Source organism: Phacochoerus africanus, chromosome 5, assembly GCF_016906955.1.
Source record: "Phacochoerus africanus isolate WHEZ1 chromosome 5, ROS_Pafr_v1, whole genome shotgun sequence".
NCBI lineage: Eukaryota > Metazoa > Chordata > Mammalia > Artiodactyla > Suidae > Phacochoerus > Phacochoerus africanus.
In genome coordinates this window covers 19,493,623-19,510,975 of record NC_062548.1, presented here as the reverse complement: position 1 = coordinate 19,510,975, position 17,353 = coordinate 19,493,623, and the positions used below count along the sequence as shown (strand labels likewise).

At 51.0% G+C, this 17,353-nt stretch overlaps 1 protein-coding gene across 8 annotated transcripts; it reads right to left on the bottom strand.

Moving 5' to 3' along the window:
- Window positions 1–1,410: 1,410 nt before the first annotated feature.
- CLN3 (CLN3 lysosomal/endosomal transmembrane protein, battenin) lies at window positions 1,411–17,157 on the bottom strand. 8 transcript variants are annotated; one of them, XM_047780177.1, is made up of 17 exons: window positions 16,674–17,157; window positions 15,816–16,006; window positions 15,506–15,628; window positions 15,269–15,347; window positions 13,340–13,436; window positions 11,525–11,596; window positions 10,782–10,861; window positions 10,539–10,624; window positions 9,445–9,517; window positions 9,221–9,364; window positions 6,898–7,010; window positions 5,202–5,248; window positions 5,049–5,117; window positions 4,893–4,948; window positions 4,642–4,735; window positions 1,898–2,038; window positions 1,411–1,791 (listed from the first exon to the last, which is right to left on the bottom strand). In XM_047780177.1, exons 3-17 carry the CDS (start codon window positions 15,549–15,551, stop codon window positions 1,672–1,674), a joined length of 1,317 nt encoding a protein of 438 aa, XP_047636133.1. In that variant the 5' UTR covers window positions 15,552–15,628; window positions 15,816–16,006; window positions 16,674–17,157; the 3' UTR covers window positions 1,411–1,671. The 8 variants fall into 8 exon arrangements, with proteins under 8 accessions (XP_047636133.1, XP_047636132.1, XP_047636136.1 ...); XM_047780176.1 differs by having other exon boundaries at window positions 15,506–15,608; XM_047780180.1 differs by having other exon boundaries at window positions 15,269–15,309; window positions 16,674–17,156.
- Window positions 17,158–17,353: the final 196 nt, after the last annotated feature.

Sequence of the window (17,353 nt, the reverse complement as noted above, 5' to 3'; positions counted from 1 at the left end):
TGACCTACACCACAGCTCACGGCAACGCCGGATCGTTAACCCACTGAGCAAGGCCAGGGATCGAACCCGCAATCTTATGGTTCCTAATCGGATCTGTTAACCACTGCACCAAGATGGGAACTTCTGTACATTTTACTTTAAATAAGACTATAAAAAAGACTGGATTCTTGGGAGCTGTCTTGTGGTGCAGTGAGTTAAAGATCCAGTAGCTGGAGTTCCCGTCGTGGCTCAGTGGTTAACGAATCCGACTAGGAACCATGAGGTTGCGGGTTCGGTCCCTGCCCTTGCTCAGTGGGTTAAGGATCCGGCATTGCCGTGAGCTGTGGTGTAGGTTGCAGACGCGGCTTGGATCCCAAGTTGCTATGGCTCTGGCATAGGCCGGTGGCTGCAGCTCTGATTAGACCCCTAGCCTGGGAACCTCCATATGCCGCGAGATCGGCCCAAGAAATAGCAAAAAGACAAAAAAAAAAAAAAGATCCAGTAGCTGTAGCACAGCTTTGATTCCTGGCCTGGGAACTTTCCCAGGCCACCAGTGCAACAAAAAAATAAAAATAAAAAAAAGACTGGAGTCTAGTGAAATATGTGCATGCTGAAATATTTAGAGGGAGGTGCATGGCACTCATCTCCTTAGTGTGTAATGCATCACAAAAAAAAGTTGAATTGAGGAAAGGACAGATGTGCACAGAAGGCTGGATGCATGACAAAGCAACTGGCAAAACAGTAGAACCCAGCTGGTGCCTACACCTGTACTCACTGCGCAAGTTCTTTCAACTTCTCTGTAGGTTTGGAAACTTAAGTGCTGGGGAAAAAAATGTATAGAGATTGTCCTACACAGTGAATGAATGAGGAAATGACTAAGTGAATGAATAAGCAAAGCCTCCAACACTAGACAATTTGGAGTTCCCTGGTGGCCCGGCAGGTTAAGGACCTGGTGTTGCTACTGCTGTGGCTCTGGTTACTGTGGTGGCGCAGGTTCGATCCCTGACCCAGGAACTTCTGCATGCTGTGGGTGCAGCCAAAAAAAAAAAAAAGACTAGACAATTTGCTGAAATGCTTTCTTTACACGCTCCTCTATGTATTCCAAAGCGAGCTTATTGCTTTTCTTTTTTTTTTTTGTCTTTTTCTAGGGCCGCTTCCCGAGGCATATGGAGGTTCCCAGGCTACGGGTCAAATCAGAGCTGTAGACACTGGCCTACGCCAGAGCCACAGCAAATCAGGATCCGAGCCACGTCTGCAACCTACACCACAGCTCACAGCAATGCCAGATCCTTACTTAACCCACTGAGCAAGGGCAGGGATCGAACCCGCAACCTCATGATTCCTAGTCGAATTTGTCAACCACTGTGCCATGATAGGAACTCCTTACTGCTTTTATACTATGTTTTTTCAGGGAGAAAAATGGCACAAGAGTCAATTGATAAAATAGGCATTTATTCCCAGGGCATGACACCAAGAAATTCCCCAAACCAGCTTGGGACTGGGAGAAAATTGCTGCTCCTCCATCAGAGGGGAACAGGGCCTCAGCACTTTCCCACATCCCAGCCATGCAGGGAGGATCGGGGGCAGAGCTCCTGGATGGGCTCCGGGCTGTGGGCCTCGGGTCGGTCCGACCTGCCCACTGGTCAGTGTGGGTCCAGGTCAATGTGTCCTATGTCCCAAGGAGCTACAGTGTCAGGAGAGGCGGCAGAGGAAGTCGTGCAGAGGCAGGGCCAGGAGCCCTGAGAGCGAGATCCCCAAGGTGTCAGAGACACAGGCGGTTGCCATGGCAAATTCCCGATGCTCATCACTGGTCTGAGGAGGGTGGGGAGCAGGGGTGAGGCTTCAGTGCTGCACACCCCGGCCTGGGACTCTCCCAGGGAGGCCACCCACCCACAGCCCTGGCCCGTTCAGTACTGACCTCCAGGGCAATATTGTGAAAGGTGTTCACATAGGCCGCTCCTCCCAGGAGCCCCTCATACAGAATGATCAGGAAGACGAGGTAGATGCTGGGCAGGAAGCTCAGCCACACGTCCGCCAGCAGGAAGACCAGGTTGAGGCACTGTGGGTGCAGGTGGGGGGATGGGGAGGGTTAGGGGGGTGGGGATGGGAGGTGGGTCCGCCTGGGACCAGAGGCACACAGGAAGCCATCCCGTCCTATGGCCCTGGTCCTAGTTTTTTTTTTTTTTTTTTTTTTTTTTTTGCTTTTTAGCGCTGCACCTGTGGCACATGGAGATTCCCAGGCTAGGGGTTGGATCAGAGCAGCAGCTGTCAGCCTACACCACAGCCACAGCAATGCCAGATCGGAGCCTCGTCTGTGACCCACACCAAAGCTCATGGCAACACCAGATCCTGAACCCACTGAGCAACCTCATGGTTCCTAGTCAGATTCGTTTCCGCTGGGCCACAACGGGAAATCCCTGAAGGTTTATTTATTTATTTATTTATTTTGCTTTTTAGGGCTGCACCCTTGGCATATGGAAGGTCCCAGGCTAGGGGTTGGATCAGAGCTGCAGCTGCTGGCCTACACCGCAGCAACAGCCACACAGGATCCGAGCCAAGTCTATGATCTATACCACAGCTCATGGCAACGTCAGATCCTTTACGCACTGAGCAAGACCAGAGATCGAACCTGCAACCTCATGGTTCCTAGTCGGATTCATTTCCGCTGCGCCACGATGGGAACTCCTGAAGGTTTATTTTAAAGACGTCTTTTTTTTTTTTTTTTGTCTTTTTGCCTTTTCTAGGGCCTCTCCCTCCCTCGGCATATGGAGGTTCCCAGGCTAGGGGTCAAATCAGAGCTGTAGACACTGGCCTACGCCAGAGCCTCAGCAACTCGGGATCTGAGTCCCATCTGCAACCTACACCACAGCTCCCAGCAACGCCAGATCCTCAACCCACTAAGCAAGGCCAGGGATCGAACCCGCAACCTCATGGTTCCTAGTCGGATTCGTTAACCACTGAGCCACGGGAACTCCTAAAGATGACTTTTTATACACCCTCCTGGTATATGGTGTGGCCATAAAAAAAAAAAAAATTTTTTTTGACTGCAGCAGCTCAGTCACTGCAGAGGCTTGGGTGTAGCCAGTTAAAGGATCCGGCATTGCTGTAGCCATGTGCCTTGGTTGTGGCCATTAAAAAAAGACTAATTTGGAGATTGCCAAGGACTTGCTTGTTTTTTTTTGTTTTTTTTTTTTTGCTTCCTTTTAGGGCCTCCAATGTGGCATATGGAAGTCCCAGGCTAAGGGTCCAATTGGAGCTATAGCTGCTGCTCTATATCACAGCCAACTGGGGATCTGAGCCGCATCTGCGACCCACACCACAGTTCACAGCATCACCAGATCCTTAACCCACTGAGCGAGGCCAGGGATCAAACCCGCATCCTCCTGGTTACTAGTCGGGTTCGTTACCATTGAGCCACACCGGGAACTCCCAAGGACTTGCTTTAAAATATTTTTAGGTGTGACCCAGGACTCTGACATTTAGAAACAAACAAGAAAATATGAATGTTTAAAATCACGTTTTCTTTCCTTCCCCCCACTAAAATAGTGGAAAGTTTATCTTATTTTATTTTTTATTTTAAAAAACTTTATGGCTACACCTGCAGCATATGTAAGTTCCCAGGCCACGGACTGAATCTGAGCCACAGCTGCAACTTACATAGCAGGTGTGGCCATGCTGGAACCACTGTGCTGGGCCAGGAATCAAACTGGTGCTGCCACAGAGATAAGATCAGTAATGTCCTGTGCCACCGCAAGTTTATTTTCACAGTCACCTTCGGTGGCTGAAGACATGTGACTTTGAAATATGAATGCTGGTTCCATAAAACTCGTTCTGTTAGGACTGCTGGAGGGAAAGGTGTCTTTGTTCATTTTGACTTTTGCCACGAATTTGCTCACCAGGCTTGAGCTAAATAACCTGTTCACTACAACATCACTGATTCTATTGTAATTAACCATCCAGGATAAAAGAACTGGACATTTCCTTATCATTGGAAATGTTATCTGAAAGCATGTCTCTCTGCATGGCTTGGGCAAATAACCATTAAGTGTTCCAAGTGATTAAAGCACAATATAAAATCTTGTTCTTTCATTCTTCCTATCTCTATGTCTCACAACCACTTGGGGGGTTTTTTGTTTTTTGATTTTTTTTCCTTTCTAGGGCCACACCTGGGACATATGGAAATTCCCAGCCTAGGGGTGGAATCTGAGCTGCAGCTGCCAGCCTACGCCATCGTCGCAGCCACACAGGATCTAAGCCACATCTGGGACCTACGCTGCAGCTTGTGGCAATGCCGGAGCCTTAACCCACTGAGCGAGGCCAGGAATTGAGTCCGAGTCCTTGTGGATACCAGTTGGGTTCTTAACCCACTGAGCCACAATGGGAATGCCTAGGCTGGGTTTGTAGAGGAGGAAAATGAGGTTCAGATTAGTTTAGGCGCCTGCCCAAAATCACATGGCTACTGAGTACATAAGCTGGGATTTGGGTCCAGGTTTGCCTGGCTCCTGCCACATTTTATACACATCCCAGCTGGCTTTTGTTCCCTGTGCTTAGAATATGAGGGTGTGCAAAAAATACCCCCTGCTGAGGGAGGGAAGCATGGGGTTGGGGGAAGCTGGGAGCCAAGGTAGGTCTAGGAGCTGGGGGGGGGCACACAGTCAGTACCTGTAGCAAGGCCAGGGCCCATGTGTGGCGGATGTGACAGCAGCGGAGAGAGGAGCGGGAGGCAAAGACGCCAGCCTGGTATAGCATCTGGTACCTTCGATGAGGCAGGAAGTGGGAGGAAGTGCTTCCAGAGCCTACTTGGCAGGGCAGCTCCAGAGCAGGGCAGCCCCTCCCAACCCCAGTGCTGATCACCAAGGGGAGGCTCCCCCAGCCCACCGGCTGTCCTGCCCCCCCACCCTCCCTCTTCTCACCAGCGGTACTGCTGAGCATGACTCAGGAACGTGTTCCGGAAGAAGAGGAGTTCAAACTGCAGCAAAGACCAGACGGGGGACGGGGAGAAGGATGGGAATGTGGGGGTCCCCACCTCCATCACTGTTTCCACCCCCTCCCCGCAGCCCCTCACTCACAAGGCCCTGGTTGATGAAATACTCAGCAAAGTAAACCAGCACCAGGGGGACGATGTAATGCAGCAGGCCCTGGAAGGGTCAGGAGACGTGAGCAGGAGCCGGGGAGACAAACACTGGCCACAGGGGACACGCCCCCGCCACCACGGTCCGTACCTTGAACACAGTCCACCTTTCCTGAAGGGACAGGTGTGAGCCGGAGCCTGCAGGTGGGAGGGGAGGGCACAGGGAGAGAAGGGCAGGTGAGGTTGGCACATGACTCAGAAAAGGGGTGATAGTGTGCAAGAATCAGCCAACACAATAGTGTCAATGCACACAGGCCACTGGACTGTACTTAGAAGTGGGTACACTGGGAGTTCCCATTGTGGCCAGTGGATACAGCTCCAATTTGACCCCTGGCCTGGGAACCTCCATATGCCACAGGGGCAGCCCTAAAAAGATAAATAAAAAAAAAAAAAGGGAACTAGATAAGACTTCTTTTTTTTGCTTTTTTTTTTAAGAGCTGCACTTGTGGCATATGGACGTTTCCAGGCTAGGATCCTGTGTTGCTGTGCCGGCCTACACCACAGCCACAGCAACACAGGATCCGAGCCGCATCTGCGACTTACACCACAACTCACAGCAACACCAAATCCTTAACCCACTGATGGAGGCCAGGGATCGAACCCGAGTCCTCACAGTTCCTAGTCAGATTCATTTGTGCTGCGCCACAATGGGAACTCCACAGGTGAGACTTCTTCATGGCTCCTGACCGTGGCAGAATATTCTCCACTCCAGCCGCACTGGGCCCTCCTTTCTGTTTTTTGAACATTCAAGCTCATTCTTGCCACAGGGTCTTAGCACTTGCTGTTCCCCTGCCTGGAACCTGTTCTCCCTGGTGCTTACAGGGCTGACTCCTTGTCATTCATGTTTCAGCCCAATGACCCATCCTCAAAAAAGGCCCTCACTGACCGCTTTCTCTAGAACCCCTCTCCTTCCCCGCAGCTGCCATTTCCCGGGGCGTTGCTGTGCTATATTCCTCTACTACTTGGCAACGTGTGAAAACAACACGTTTCCAATTTGGCTGTTTGTTTTACAAGTGAGCCTCATTTCCTTATCTGAGTCACCACCGCACCTCAGTGATCAGAATGTGCCTGGTAGCCATAAGTACACAATGATTCTTTTTTTTCTCTTTCCCTCTTAGGGCCGCACCTGGGGAATATGGAAGTTCCAGGGCCAGGGTTCAAATCAGAGCTGCAGCTGCTGGTCTAGGCCACAGCCACAGCCCCGCCAGATCCAAGCTGCATCCTCGAACTATGCAGTTCTGGCAACGCCAGATCCTTAACTCATGGAGCAAAGCCAGGGATCGAACCTGCATCACATCACAGAGACAATGTGCTTAAATGGCTGAGCCAGAAATGGGACATCCTTGTGAGTTCCCGTCGTGGCTCAGTGGTTAACAAATCCAACTAGGAATCGTGAGGTTGCGGGTTCAATCCCTGGCCTCGCTCAGTGGGTTAAGGATCTGGCGTTGCCATGAGCTGTGGTGTAGGTCGCAGATGCAGCTTGGATCCGGTGTGGCTGTGCCTGTGGTGTAGGCCGGCAGCTACAGCTCCATTGGACCCCTAGCCTGGGAACCTCCATGTGCTGTGGGAGCGGCCCTAGAAAAGGCGAAAAGACAAAAAAAAAACAAAAACAACAAAAATGGGACCTCCCCACTGAGTATTTCTTGAACAGATGAGTGCGATTGGCTCTTGCCATAGCCGGCACACCCATCCACTTCCCCTCCCCTGTCCACCGTAGAGAGAGAAATACTGAAAGGCAGAGAGAGAAAGAGACGGTGACAGCTGGAAGGGGCTCCTGTGTCTCCTACCTGGCTTCAACTCGGGGGCCTCGCTATTTATCAGGGGCTGCCGGGCTGCTGTCTCTGCCTCCTCTTCCCCTCCAGGGTCCTGGGACCCAGGAGACGTGAGCAACAGGAAATAGCTAGGATCAGGCAGAAAGAAGATCACACTGAAAAGCCTCTGTCGGGCTGGAAAGGCAGCCCCTCTCGTTCTGACTCTCCTTCAAGGCACCCCCAACCAGAGCCAGAGACCTCCGACTGTGCAGAAACGCTTCTTTCTCTGGAGCTGAAATGCACCTCTTGGGAACTCTGTCTAGTCACTTATGATGGAACACGTAATGCGAGAAAAAAGAATGTATATATGTATGTGTAACTGGGCCACCATGCTATACAGTAGAAAAAATATATATATATAAATAAATTAAAAAAAAAAAAAAAAGAAAAGAAATGTAGGCGTTCCCATCATGGCGCAGTAGTTAACGAACCTGACTAGGAACCATGAGGTTGCGGGTTCGATCCCTGGCCTTGCTCCGTGGGTTAAGGATCCGGCGTTGCCGTGAGCTGTGGTGTAGGTCACAGACACAGCTCAGATCCTGTGTTGTTGTGGCTGTGGCGTAGGCTGGCAGCTGCAGCTCCGATTAGACCCCTAACCTGGGAACCTCCATATCCCACGGGAAGAGGCCCTAAAAAAGGCAAAAAAAATAAAGACAAAAAAAAAAAGAAATGTACATCTTTGCTGGCTCTTTTTTTATTTTTATTTTTTTTCTTTTTCGCTCTGTGGCATATGGAGGTCCAGGGATGAGATCCAAGCCACAGTCGTGACCTATAACGCAGTTGCAGCCATGCTGGATCCTTTAACCCACTGCTCCAGGATAGGGATCAAACCTCCATCCTGGCACTGCAGAGACACCACTGATCCCATTATGTCATAGTGGGAACTCTGTTCCTTGTTGGTTCTAATCCACGCAGCTTCATTTTGACTCCTGGCTCACACCAAAAAAGTCAACTCTGTTTTCTTGTCATTGTTATTCTTTTTTTTTTTGTCTTTTTACCTTTTTTTTTCTAGGGCCGCTTCTGCGGCATATGGAGGTTCCCAGGCTAGGGGTCTAATTGGAGCTGTACCCACCAGCCTGCGCCAGAGCCACAGCAACGTGGGATCCGAGCCGCATCTGCGACCTACACCACAGCTCACAGCAACGCCGGATCCTTAACCCACGGAGCAAGGCCAGGGATGGAACACACAACCTCATGGTTCCTAATTGGATTCGTTAACCACTGAGCCACAACAGGAACTCCTGTCACTGTTATTCTAATAATCGCTCTAGCTACCATTTATTATGTGTTCCTCCTGTGCTAGGCCAGAACTTTCCAAAATTCAGTCATTTATATTTTACCTTCATGATATCTGCCATATCTACATTCCTCCTGCATATATTATTTTTTACTGAAAATTTTCCTTTCAACTGATTCACTTTTTTCTACAAGGCCTGGCCCTAAACAATAATCTATGAAATAACCATTTGAAAGACCAATTAAAATTTCTTCCTAACAGGAGTTCCTGTCATGGTGCAGTGGAAACGAGTCTGACTAGGAACCATGAGGTTGTGGGTTCGATCCCTGGCCTTGCTCAGTGGGTTAAGGATCCGGCGTTGCCGTGAGCTGTGGTGTAGGTTGCAGACGTGGCTCTGATCCCATGTTGCTGTGGCTGTGGTGTAGGCTGGCCGCTGCAGCTCTGATTAGACCCCTAGCCTGCGAACCTCCAAATACTGCAGATGAGGTCCTAAAAAGAAAAAAAAGACAAAAAAAAATTTCTTCCTAACACACGTGAAAATATGCACAAAATGAACAAAGTCCACCCTTGTCCCCCTTAAATCACTGTGGGAGCCACACTATATTCAACGCTTCACATATGTCACCACACGGGGAGGGAAGCAAGGAAAGTTACCCCCATCTGAAATGTGGTCAGAGAGGTAAAGTAACTTGTCCCATACAACACAGCCAATAAGGGGTGGCTCCAGAACTCAAACAGGCCTATCAGAGCCTAGAACTCATATTTCCTCCTAACACGGCTGTTGGGATCTGAAGACTAGAATCATGATCAAGTTCCCCCTCCTCCAGTCCCTCTTCCCGGAGTTCCCTTCGTGGCGCAGTGGTTAACGAACCCGACTAGGATCCATGAAGATGCGGGTTCGATCCCTGGCCTCACTCAGTGGGTTAAGGATCTGGCGTTGCCCTGAGCGGTGCTACAGCTCCAATTCCACCTCTAGCTTAGGAACTCCCCTATGCTGTGGGTATGGCCCTAAAAAGCCAAAAAAAAAAAAATCCCTCTTCCTCTGGGCCCAAGGCCACTTACCTGGCTAGCATCAGGGCGGGGATACCCAGCATGGACAGCAAGGTGTGCTGGGGGGAGAGGCCGGCCTGGGTGAGGCCCAGGTAGGACAATGCCCCCAGGAGCCCGGCTCCCCCAGTACCCGAGGACCACCAGGAGATCACGGTCCTGAGAAGGAGAACACAGCAGCACTAAGGAGGACCAAAGCCAGCAGTGGGACCCCCTCCCCGCACTCCTTGCCTGCTTACCTGGGGTAGAAGGCGGTGAGGGAGAGGAAGGTGACCTCCCCCAGACCTGAAGAGATGCTAGCCAAGACCACACCTGGGAAAGGACAGACACGGCTTTGGCCACATCAGCCTTTCCCCGACAGCCCCAATCCCTTAAGGTGTCTGGCCACAGCCTCTTCTGCATCCTCTGCATTCACACGGAGGAGCTAAAAACAGATCCCCTGGGAGTTCCTGTCATGGCTCAGTGGAAATGAATCTGACTAGGATCCATGAGGACACACGTTCGATCCCTGGCATTGCTTAGTGGGTTAAGGATACAGTGTTGCCATGAGCTGTGGTGTAGGGCACAGATGCAGCTGGGATCTGGCATTGCTGTGGCTGTGGCGTAGGCCTGTGGCTACAGCTCCAGTGCAGCCCCTAGCCTGGGAACCTCCACATGCTGTGGGTGTGGCCCTAAAAAGACAAAAAACAAAACAAAACAAAACAAAACCAGATCCCCGAACAGGCTGGGCTCCAGATCTAAAGTAGAACCAACCCCCTCCTCTGCATGTCTGCCAGAGGGGATGGTACCTCCGTCCACCCAGTTAGCAAACCGGGAACAAGAAGTCATCCTTGGAGTTCCCCTTGTGGCTCAGCAGTTAACGAACTCGACTAGGAGTCATGAGGATGTGGGTTCGATCCCTGGCCCTGTTGCCATGAGCGGTGGTGTAGGTCGCAGACGCAGCTCTCGCATCCCACGTGGCTGTGGCTGTGGTGTAGGCCGGCAGCTGTAGCTCTGATTCAAGCCCTAGCCTGGGAACCTCCATATGCCGCGCCTGCAGCCCTAAAAAGCAGAAGAAAAAAAAAAAAGGCATCCTCGATGCCTCCACCACCTCCACCACGGAGTCTTGGTCATGGGGACTGTGCTCATCCCAATTTCCATCTAAGCCACCCACGTCCTCCCACCCCCGCCCCCACCTACCACTCCAAGTTGACCTCATCTCTCGTCTCCTATTGCAACAGTCCTAGCGGGCTTCTGAGGGTTACAGAAAAAATCCCTCTCCGCTGGGAAGTTGGGCAGACCCTCCCCACCAAGGCTCTGCTGTGATTCCTCAGGGCCTTCACCTGACACTCACCACACAGGCTGGTTGCCACCGAATGAGAAAAGGCGACCAAGATGAAGCTTCCAGCGGCACAGATCCCACTGGTGAGAACCCGGGGGCTGAAGGGAGATGTGGGGGTCGGGGTGGGGGGCGCAGATGCTCAGCGACCCTGCTCAGCTCCCAGCCCTCCCGCCAGCTCCTCTGCCTTGCCGATCGCTCTGCTCTCGGATCCCACCTGCCTTTCCTCCCACTCCCACCCCCACCCCCGCCCCAGACCTGTAGGGCAGCAGATGGAGGCCAAGAGGAGCCAGCAATTTGATGATGAGGGTGGGAAGGATGTCTGCCAGGAGCACCGCCTGGGACCAGAGAACACAGTGAGACCCCAGACCTTCCCAGGGACAAGCCTCTCAACCGAGTGGCCAGGGAAAGACAGAAGCCAGCCAGTTAAACCTGCTACAAATACAGGCTCTGCAGCCACACAGAACTGCGTCCAGTACCAGGTCTGCCACTCCTTAGCTCTGTGTCAAGGTAGACACATTCTCTGAGCTTTGATTTCATTATTTGGAAAATGGGGACCATGACAGCACCTGGCTCACAGGCAGATCAAATAAGATAATATCTCCTGCCCAGAGAAAGGGCTCAGCAGGGAGTTCCCATTGTGGCTCAGTGGTAATGGACTTGACTAGTATACATGAGGATGCAGGTTCGATCCCTAGCCTTGCTCAGTGGGCCAAGTATCTGGCATGGCCGTGAGCTACAGTGTAGGTTGCTGACGTGGCTCACATCTGGCATGGCTGTGGCTGTGGCGTAGGCTGGGAGCTGCAGCTTCAGTTCAGAGCCTGGGAATTTCCATATGGTGAGGGTACAGCCCTAAAAAAAATAAAATAAAAAAGAAAGCACTCAGTAAATGGCAGCCTTCATTATTAAGAGTCAGGGCAGTACCAGCCGGGTGCTCAGGGGGTAGGGGTGGGGTCTACAGACCCAGAGTAAGGGTAAGGGGAGGACCAGATGGTACTCACAGCCGTGGAGACAGAGTTACAGTCAAATCGAGATGTGCTATTATGAGGGGTGGGTGTTGGGTCTGGGTCCACCTGATGGGAGAGAAGAAAATCTTGCACCCAGGGAGGCAGGAGGGCAGACCAGCTGACTCCATTCCCAGCTCTGCTCTAACTTGAAGGATGGGCTCAGGTTAGCAGTAGCTTCTTCTTCTTTTTTTTTTCTTTTTAGGGCCACACCCAAGGCATATGGAAGTTCCGAGGCTAGGGGTCGAATTGGAGCTGTAGCTGCTGGCCTACGCCACAGCTCACAGTAACGCTGGATCCCCGACCCACTGAGTGAGGCCAGGGATTGAACCCACATCCTCATGACTACTTGTCAGATTCTTTTCCGCTGTGCCACAACAGGAACTCCAGCATTGGCTTCTTAAGACCTCAGTGTCTCTGGAGTTCCCATTGTGGCACAGTGGTTAACGAATCCAATGAGAAACCATGAGGTTGCAGGTTTGATCCCTGGCCTCGCTCAGTGGGTTAAGGATCTAGCAGTGCTGTGAGCTGTGGTGTAGGCTGGCAGCTGCAGCTCCAAGTGGACCCCTAGCCTGGGAAACTCCATATGCTGCAAGTGTGGCCCTAAAAAAAAAAAAAAAAAAAAAGGTGGCCCTGTAAATGGACTAGATTTGGGTAACACACTCAGGAACTTCGATTTAAATAATTTGAGTTTCTAAAAAATCTGATCTTGGATCAAATTCCCTGTTGGACCTGAAAGGTGGCAGCTGCTCCCCTTGGGTCTGCATCCTCCTGCTCACCAGATGAGGGGGTCTCAACCAGAGGTGAGTATACCCTCTAGGAGACATCTAGCAATGCCTGGAGACATTCTTGGCGGTTAGACAACTGGAGGGTAGCAGATTGGCTATTGGCATCCAGCAGGTGGAGGCCAGAGATGCTGCTAAACATCGTATAGCACACAGGAAAGTCCCACAACAAAGAACTGTCCAGCCCCAAATGTCAGCACTGCAGGGGTTAAAAAACCAGGCCTTAGACCATAGTCCCATTCAGCCAACATTTGAGTTTGCACAGCTGCTATTAATTGATTCTTTTTTAAAATGATTTTTTTTTTCATTATAGCTGGTTTACAGTGTTCTGTCAATTTTCTACCATACAGCAAGGTGACCCAGATACATATACATATATACATTCTTTTTTTCTTACATTATCATTCTCCATCACAAGTGACTAGATATAGTTCCCAGTGCTACACAGCAGGATCTCATTGCTTATCCATTCCAAAGGCAAGAGTTTGCATCCATTAACCCCAAATTCCCAGACCATGCCACTTCCTCCCCCACCTTGGCAACCACCCAAGAGATTTTTTTCCTTTTTTTTTTTTTTTTTGCTTTTTAGGGAACCTCCCCCCTCCCACCCCGTCCCCCGCCCGCTGCTGGCATAGGGAGGTTCCCAGGCTACAGGTGGAATTGGAGCTACAGCTGCCAGCCTACACTACAGCCATAGCAACGTGGGATCCGAGCCTTGTCTGTGACCTACACTGCAGCTCACAGCAACGCCAGATCCTTAACCTACTGATCGAGGCCAGGGATCCAACCCGCAACCTCATGGTTCCTAGTTGGATTCGTTTCCGCTGCGCCACGATGGGAACTCCCCCCACTGATTCTCAAAGACCCTTCCTGCTCTGAGGTCTGGGACCTTCAGCCCTCTTGCCCCACCCCTTAGCCACCTCATTCTAAGAATTTTTCCCGGGAGTCTCTGCCCCAGGGTGAGTCCCTATCTTCCCAGAGGAACCAGACATGGTGGTAGTGGTGTCAGAAAGAGAGGGTCACTTACGTGGCTCTGGTTCCCAGGTGCTCTCTGGTGACTAAGGATGTCGTGGGCAGCACTGAGCATCACCACATAAGAGAAGTTGTTGCAGAGGCCCAGGAGCCTGGAGTGAGCAGGACAGATCCCACCCCCACCAAGTTTTCATAAGACATAACTGACATATTAGATCATAACCTTCTTTCAGGACTACAATCTATCCGCAGTTTTAGCACCAAACCTCCCCTTTCCCTGTACCTCCTTTTTTTCTATCACCAGACCCCCATCTCCATGTAGTGTGAGGGTCAGAAATACAGACTTTTGGATGAGACAAACTTGGGGTCACATCTAATCGCCAAGACTTTTCCCAGGAGGATGAGAAAGAAGGCATCTGGATGACTTTCTCCTCCAAGCTCCCCCCATGAGTCAGGTCCTAGGGTATTTCTCATCCACTGATCCGCTGTCTCTGATTGTGGTACAGCAGAAAGCTCCTGGGGGGCTTGAAACCCAAAGGATTATGCTCAGGTCCCACGCTGCCACTTCCTACTTGAGCGGCCTCAGTGTGCTGATGTGGAAAACAGGGATATAAATTTCTCTATCTCAGGGAGTTCACGTCAGTGGTTAATGAATCTGACTAGGAACCATGAGGTTGCGGGTTCAATCCCTGGCCTTGCTCAATGGGTTAAGGATCCGGCATTGCCCTGAGCTGTGGTGTAGGTCGCAGATGTGGCTCGGATCCCACATTGCTGTGGCTCTGGTGTAGGCCGGCAGCAATAGCCCCGATTAAACCCCTAGCCTGGGAATCTCCATATGCCGCAGGTGTGGCCCCAGAAAAGGCAAAAAGACAAAAAAAAAAAAAAGAAAGAAAAAAAAAGAAAAATTTCTCTTATCTCAGAGGGCTGCAGAGATCAAAATAAGATAATACCCTTTAAGATCCATGAAGGATCTTGTTTCCTTACTCTCATCTCTCAGAGCTGCCATCAGTGATGGGAAGGGAACTGGGCCCAGCACCAGGACGTCATGTGTCCTCTTCACAAGCCTAGGAAGTGGTACTGCCACTCTTCCCATTTTACTGCTGAGAAACTGAGGCTCACAGAGGGAGCCTCACTTCCAATCCAACCTACTACCCAAGTCTTTGATGTTTAGGTTCGTGCTAGAACTATTCCCAAGGCTCAGTATTTGAATGATTTTTAGGAGGTAGATGGGAGACATTTAAAAAATAGTGATGCAGGAGTTCCCACTGCAGTGCAGTGGAAATGAATCTGACTAGTATCCATTGAGGATTCAGGTTCAATCCATGGCCTCACTCAGTGGGTTAAAGATCGGACGTTGCCATGAGCTATGGTGTAGACCGCCAGCTGTAGCTCTGATTTGACCCTTAGCCTGGAAACTTCCATGTGCCTCAGGTGCCACCCTTAAAAAGAAAAATAGTGCTGCATTTATTTAAATGTGCGTTAAGAAAATACTGGTTTTCCATCCAGAGTAGTGATTTAAAGTTTTCTTTTAAGGAATTCTCTGGTGGCTCACTGCATTAAAGATCCGGCAGTGTTGTCACTGCTATGGTAAAGGTTTGATCTCTGGTCTGGCAACTTCTGCATGCCACGTGTGCAGCCAAAAAGGAAAAAAAAAAAAACCAAACAAATGAGAAAAATACCCCCCCCCAAACCAGTAATCTTAACATTTTCTTTTAGAAATAAACGTACTTTCAAATTTAAAGCCCGAGTTGGTTGAAGTAACCCTACAGGTGATAGGAGGGTGTGGCCAAAAGGTGAAGGTGAAAAGTGAATGAGTGAAACTTGGGAAATTTACACACTGCCTCAGGGCCAACCAAATGGTTCAGCAAATATTTTGTGGATTCAGCTCCTTTTTCGAAGCTCCACTCTTTCTTCCCTCTTTCCTCTGGTCGCTTCCTTCTTCCCGCCCCACTTTTACTTCTGCTGCACTCTTCAGGCCACTCACCAGAAGCCCACCGCGTTCTTCCAATGGGCGCCCTGACGGTCCTGCAGAGGAGGCCGAGGTGCCGGGTCGGTCTCCTCCCCTGGAAGGGGGAGGAGAAGAGGGCATGACCCCCACCCCACTCTCAGGTGCACGGTGGCCCCACCGGTGTTCTCCTGGGGCCGACCAGCGCCCAAACCTGTCAGGTGGGTCGCGGAGACAGAGGTAGCCAATCCCATGAGGGTGGGAGGGAATACTCACCCTCCGAATCCGAAAGGCGCTGCCGCGAGCCCGCGCAGCCTCCCATGGCATCAAGTTGAGGTCCCCCGAAGGGTCCAAAGTCAGCGAGAGTTCAGAGTTGGCCCTGATGGGGCGGATGAGGGGCTGTGACAGGTGAGAAGGATCAACGCCCCACTGCCGGTCCCAGCTCCGGCTTCTCCGCTGCACTCGCGCCCGGCGAGCCACGGCCCTAACCCCGGGCTCCATCTCGCGCCCTCGAACGCCCCACCAAGACCCACCGGTCGGACTCTGCCTCCGCCCCGTCTAATGCAGGGGGCCCAGCAGCCTGTACCTTTAAGAGCAGCTAAACATTCAGCACCCAGGAACGGCGAGTCACGTGACAGCACCGGTGTGTTCCCTCATCACGTGCTTGAAGGACGGCCCCACTTCCGGGTCTTCTCCCTGTCTTCGCTTTAGACCTTCCCAGCTTCCGGGCGTGGGACAGAGAGAGGCCGAGGGAACCCTGGAACCACTGCTTTAAAACTGGAGTGGGTAGGATCAACAAGAAGGGCCATGACGTTAGTTAGCGGCGCCCAAGACCGTGACGGTATCGTGCCAGCACTAATAATGGCTGCGAACGGCTTCGGCTCCTTTTCATGGCCTGCAATTGCCAGAAACAGCCATGGCCACCTGGCCAGCTCGGACTGTTTCAGGCTGAGAACAAAGACGGCCAGCTTCAGGTCATTCTTATTTCTGTTGCCTTTAGATTGCTTTAGAAACTGAAAATAAAGATAACACCCACCTAAAGAGATTTCATGAATGATCTATTGGAGTATCCAAGGCTGTAAAGAGATCCCTTTTCTAAAATTATCTTAGAACCAAAGTAGTTCAGCCCTGGTTTTACAGATGAGAAAGCAAAAAGAGAAAGTCACTGATGATCATTCAATGTTAGATCTAAAGGTGACCTTAGAGACTCTTTCAGCAATAAGAAATAGAGCACCAGAGACAGGCTGAGCAGGCTGCTGGATTCCTGCCTGCATCAGAGGTGCTTAGACCAGATGATTCTAAGGCCCAGGTTCTGACTCTGTCAGCTCATCTAGTTCCTCTAATTGGAAATTTGGAAAGGGAGGCTTAGGGAGGGGGCTGGAGGAAGAGGTGTAGCTCGAGGTCACTTCACATAGTCCCAAATAAGGAGCGATTAGTCTCTTACCTTCCTCCAGGTGATAAAGCAGCATCCTGAATTTTCTTCATTGCGTCCTTCCCCTGCCGATCTCTTCTGTGAGCTTCCAGCAGTTGGTGCCCACCTGTCTCAGCTCTTTCTCACCACCAGGGCCTCAGAGGGCTGTTTGAAATGTACCCACTTTGGTTTGCTTCCCAGATCACTCAACCAAAGATAAATGGGAACCTACTACCCATGCAGGGCTCTAGAAATTCAGCAACAGGTCATACATGACCTCTGCCTTTGAGGAACTCAGAGGAGGGTGGGAGGTAGACGTAAATAACCGCAATACAAAACTTAGCCAAGTGTTGTTTCGCAAGAATGACTACAGGTGAAGGAATAGGCGTTGGAGTCACCAGTGTAGCCCCTTCTTCCTCTTAGGGAAGAATTAATGACCCTGAAATGAGAAGCCAGGGCTCTTAGCAGCCCCCTCATCCCTCCTACTCCTTGTCCTCAAGCAAAACAGGAACCACAAACCCCAGCTTCCTCTCACAGAGAGGCTGTGGCTTTGAGGGGAGACGGAAATGGCTGAGGTGTAAATACAAGACCTGAGTCACTTGAGCTGCAATTGACAATGCCCCCTCCCCCTCCACAATTCTAAGGTCTCCAGGTCCCACTTTTCCCTCTCAGTCCTCCTCCCTTGCCCTTTCTGCTCTACGTGTACCCTTGAG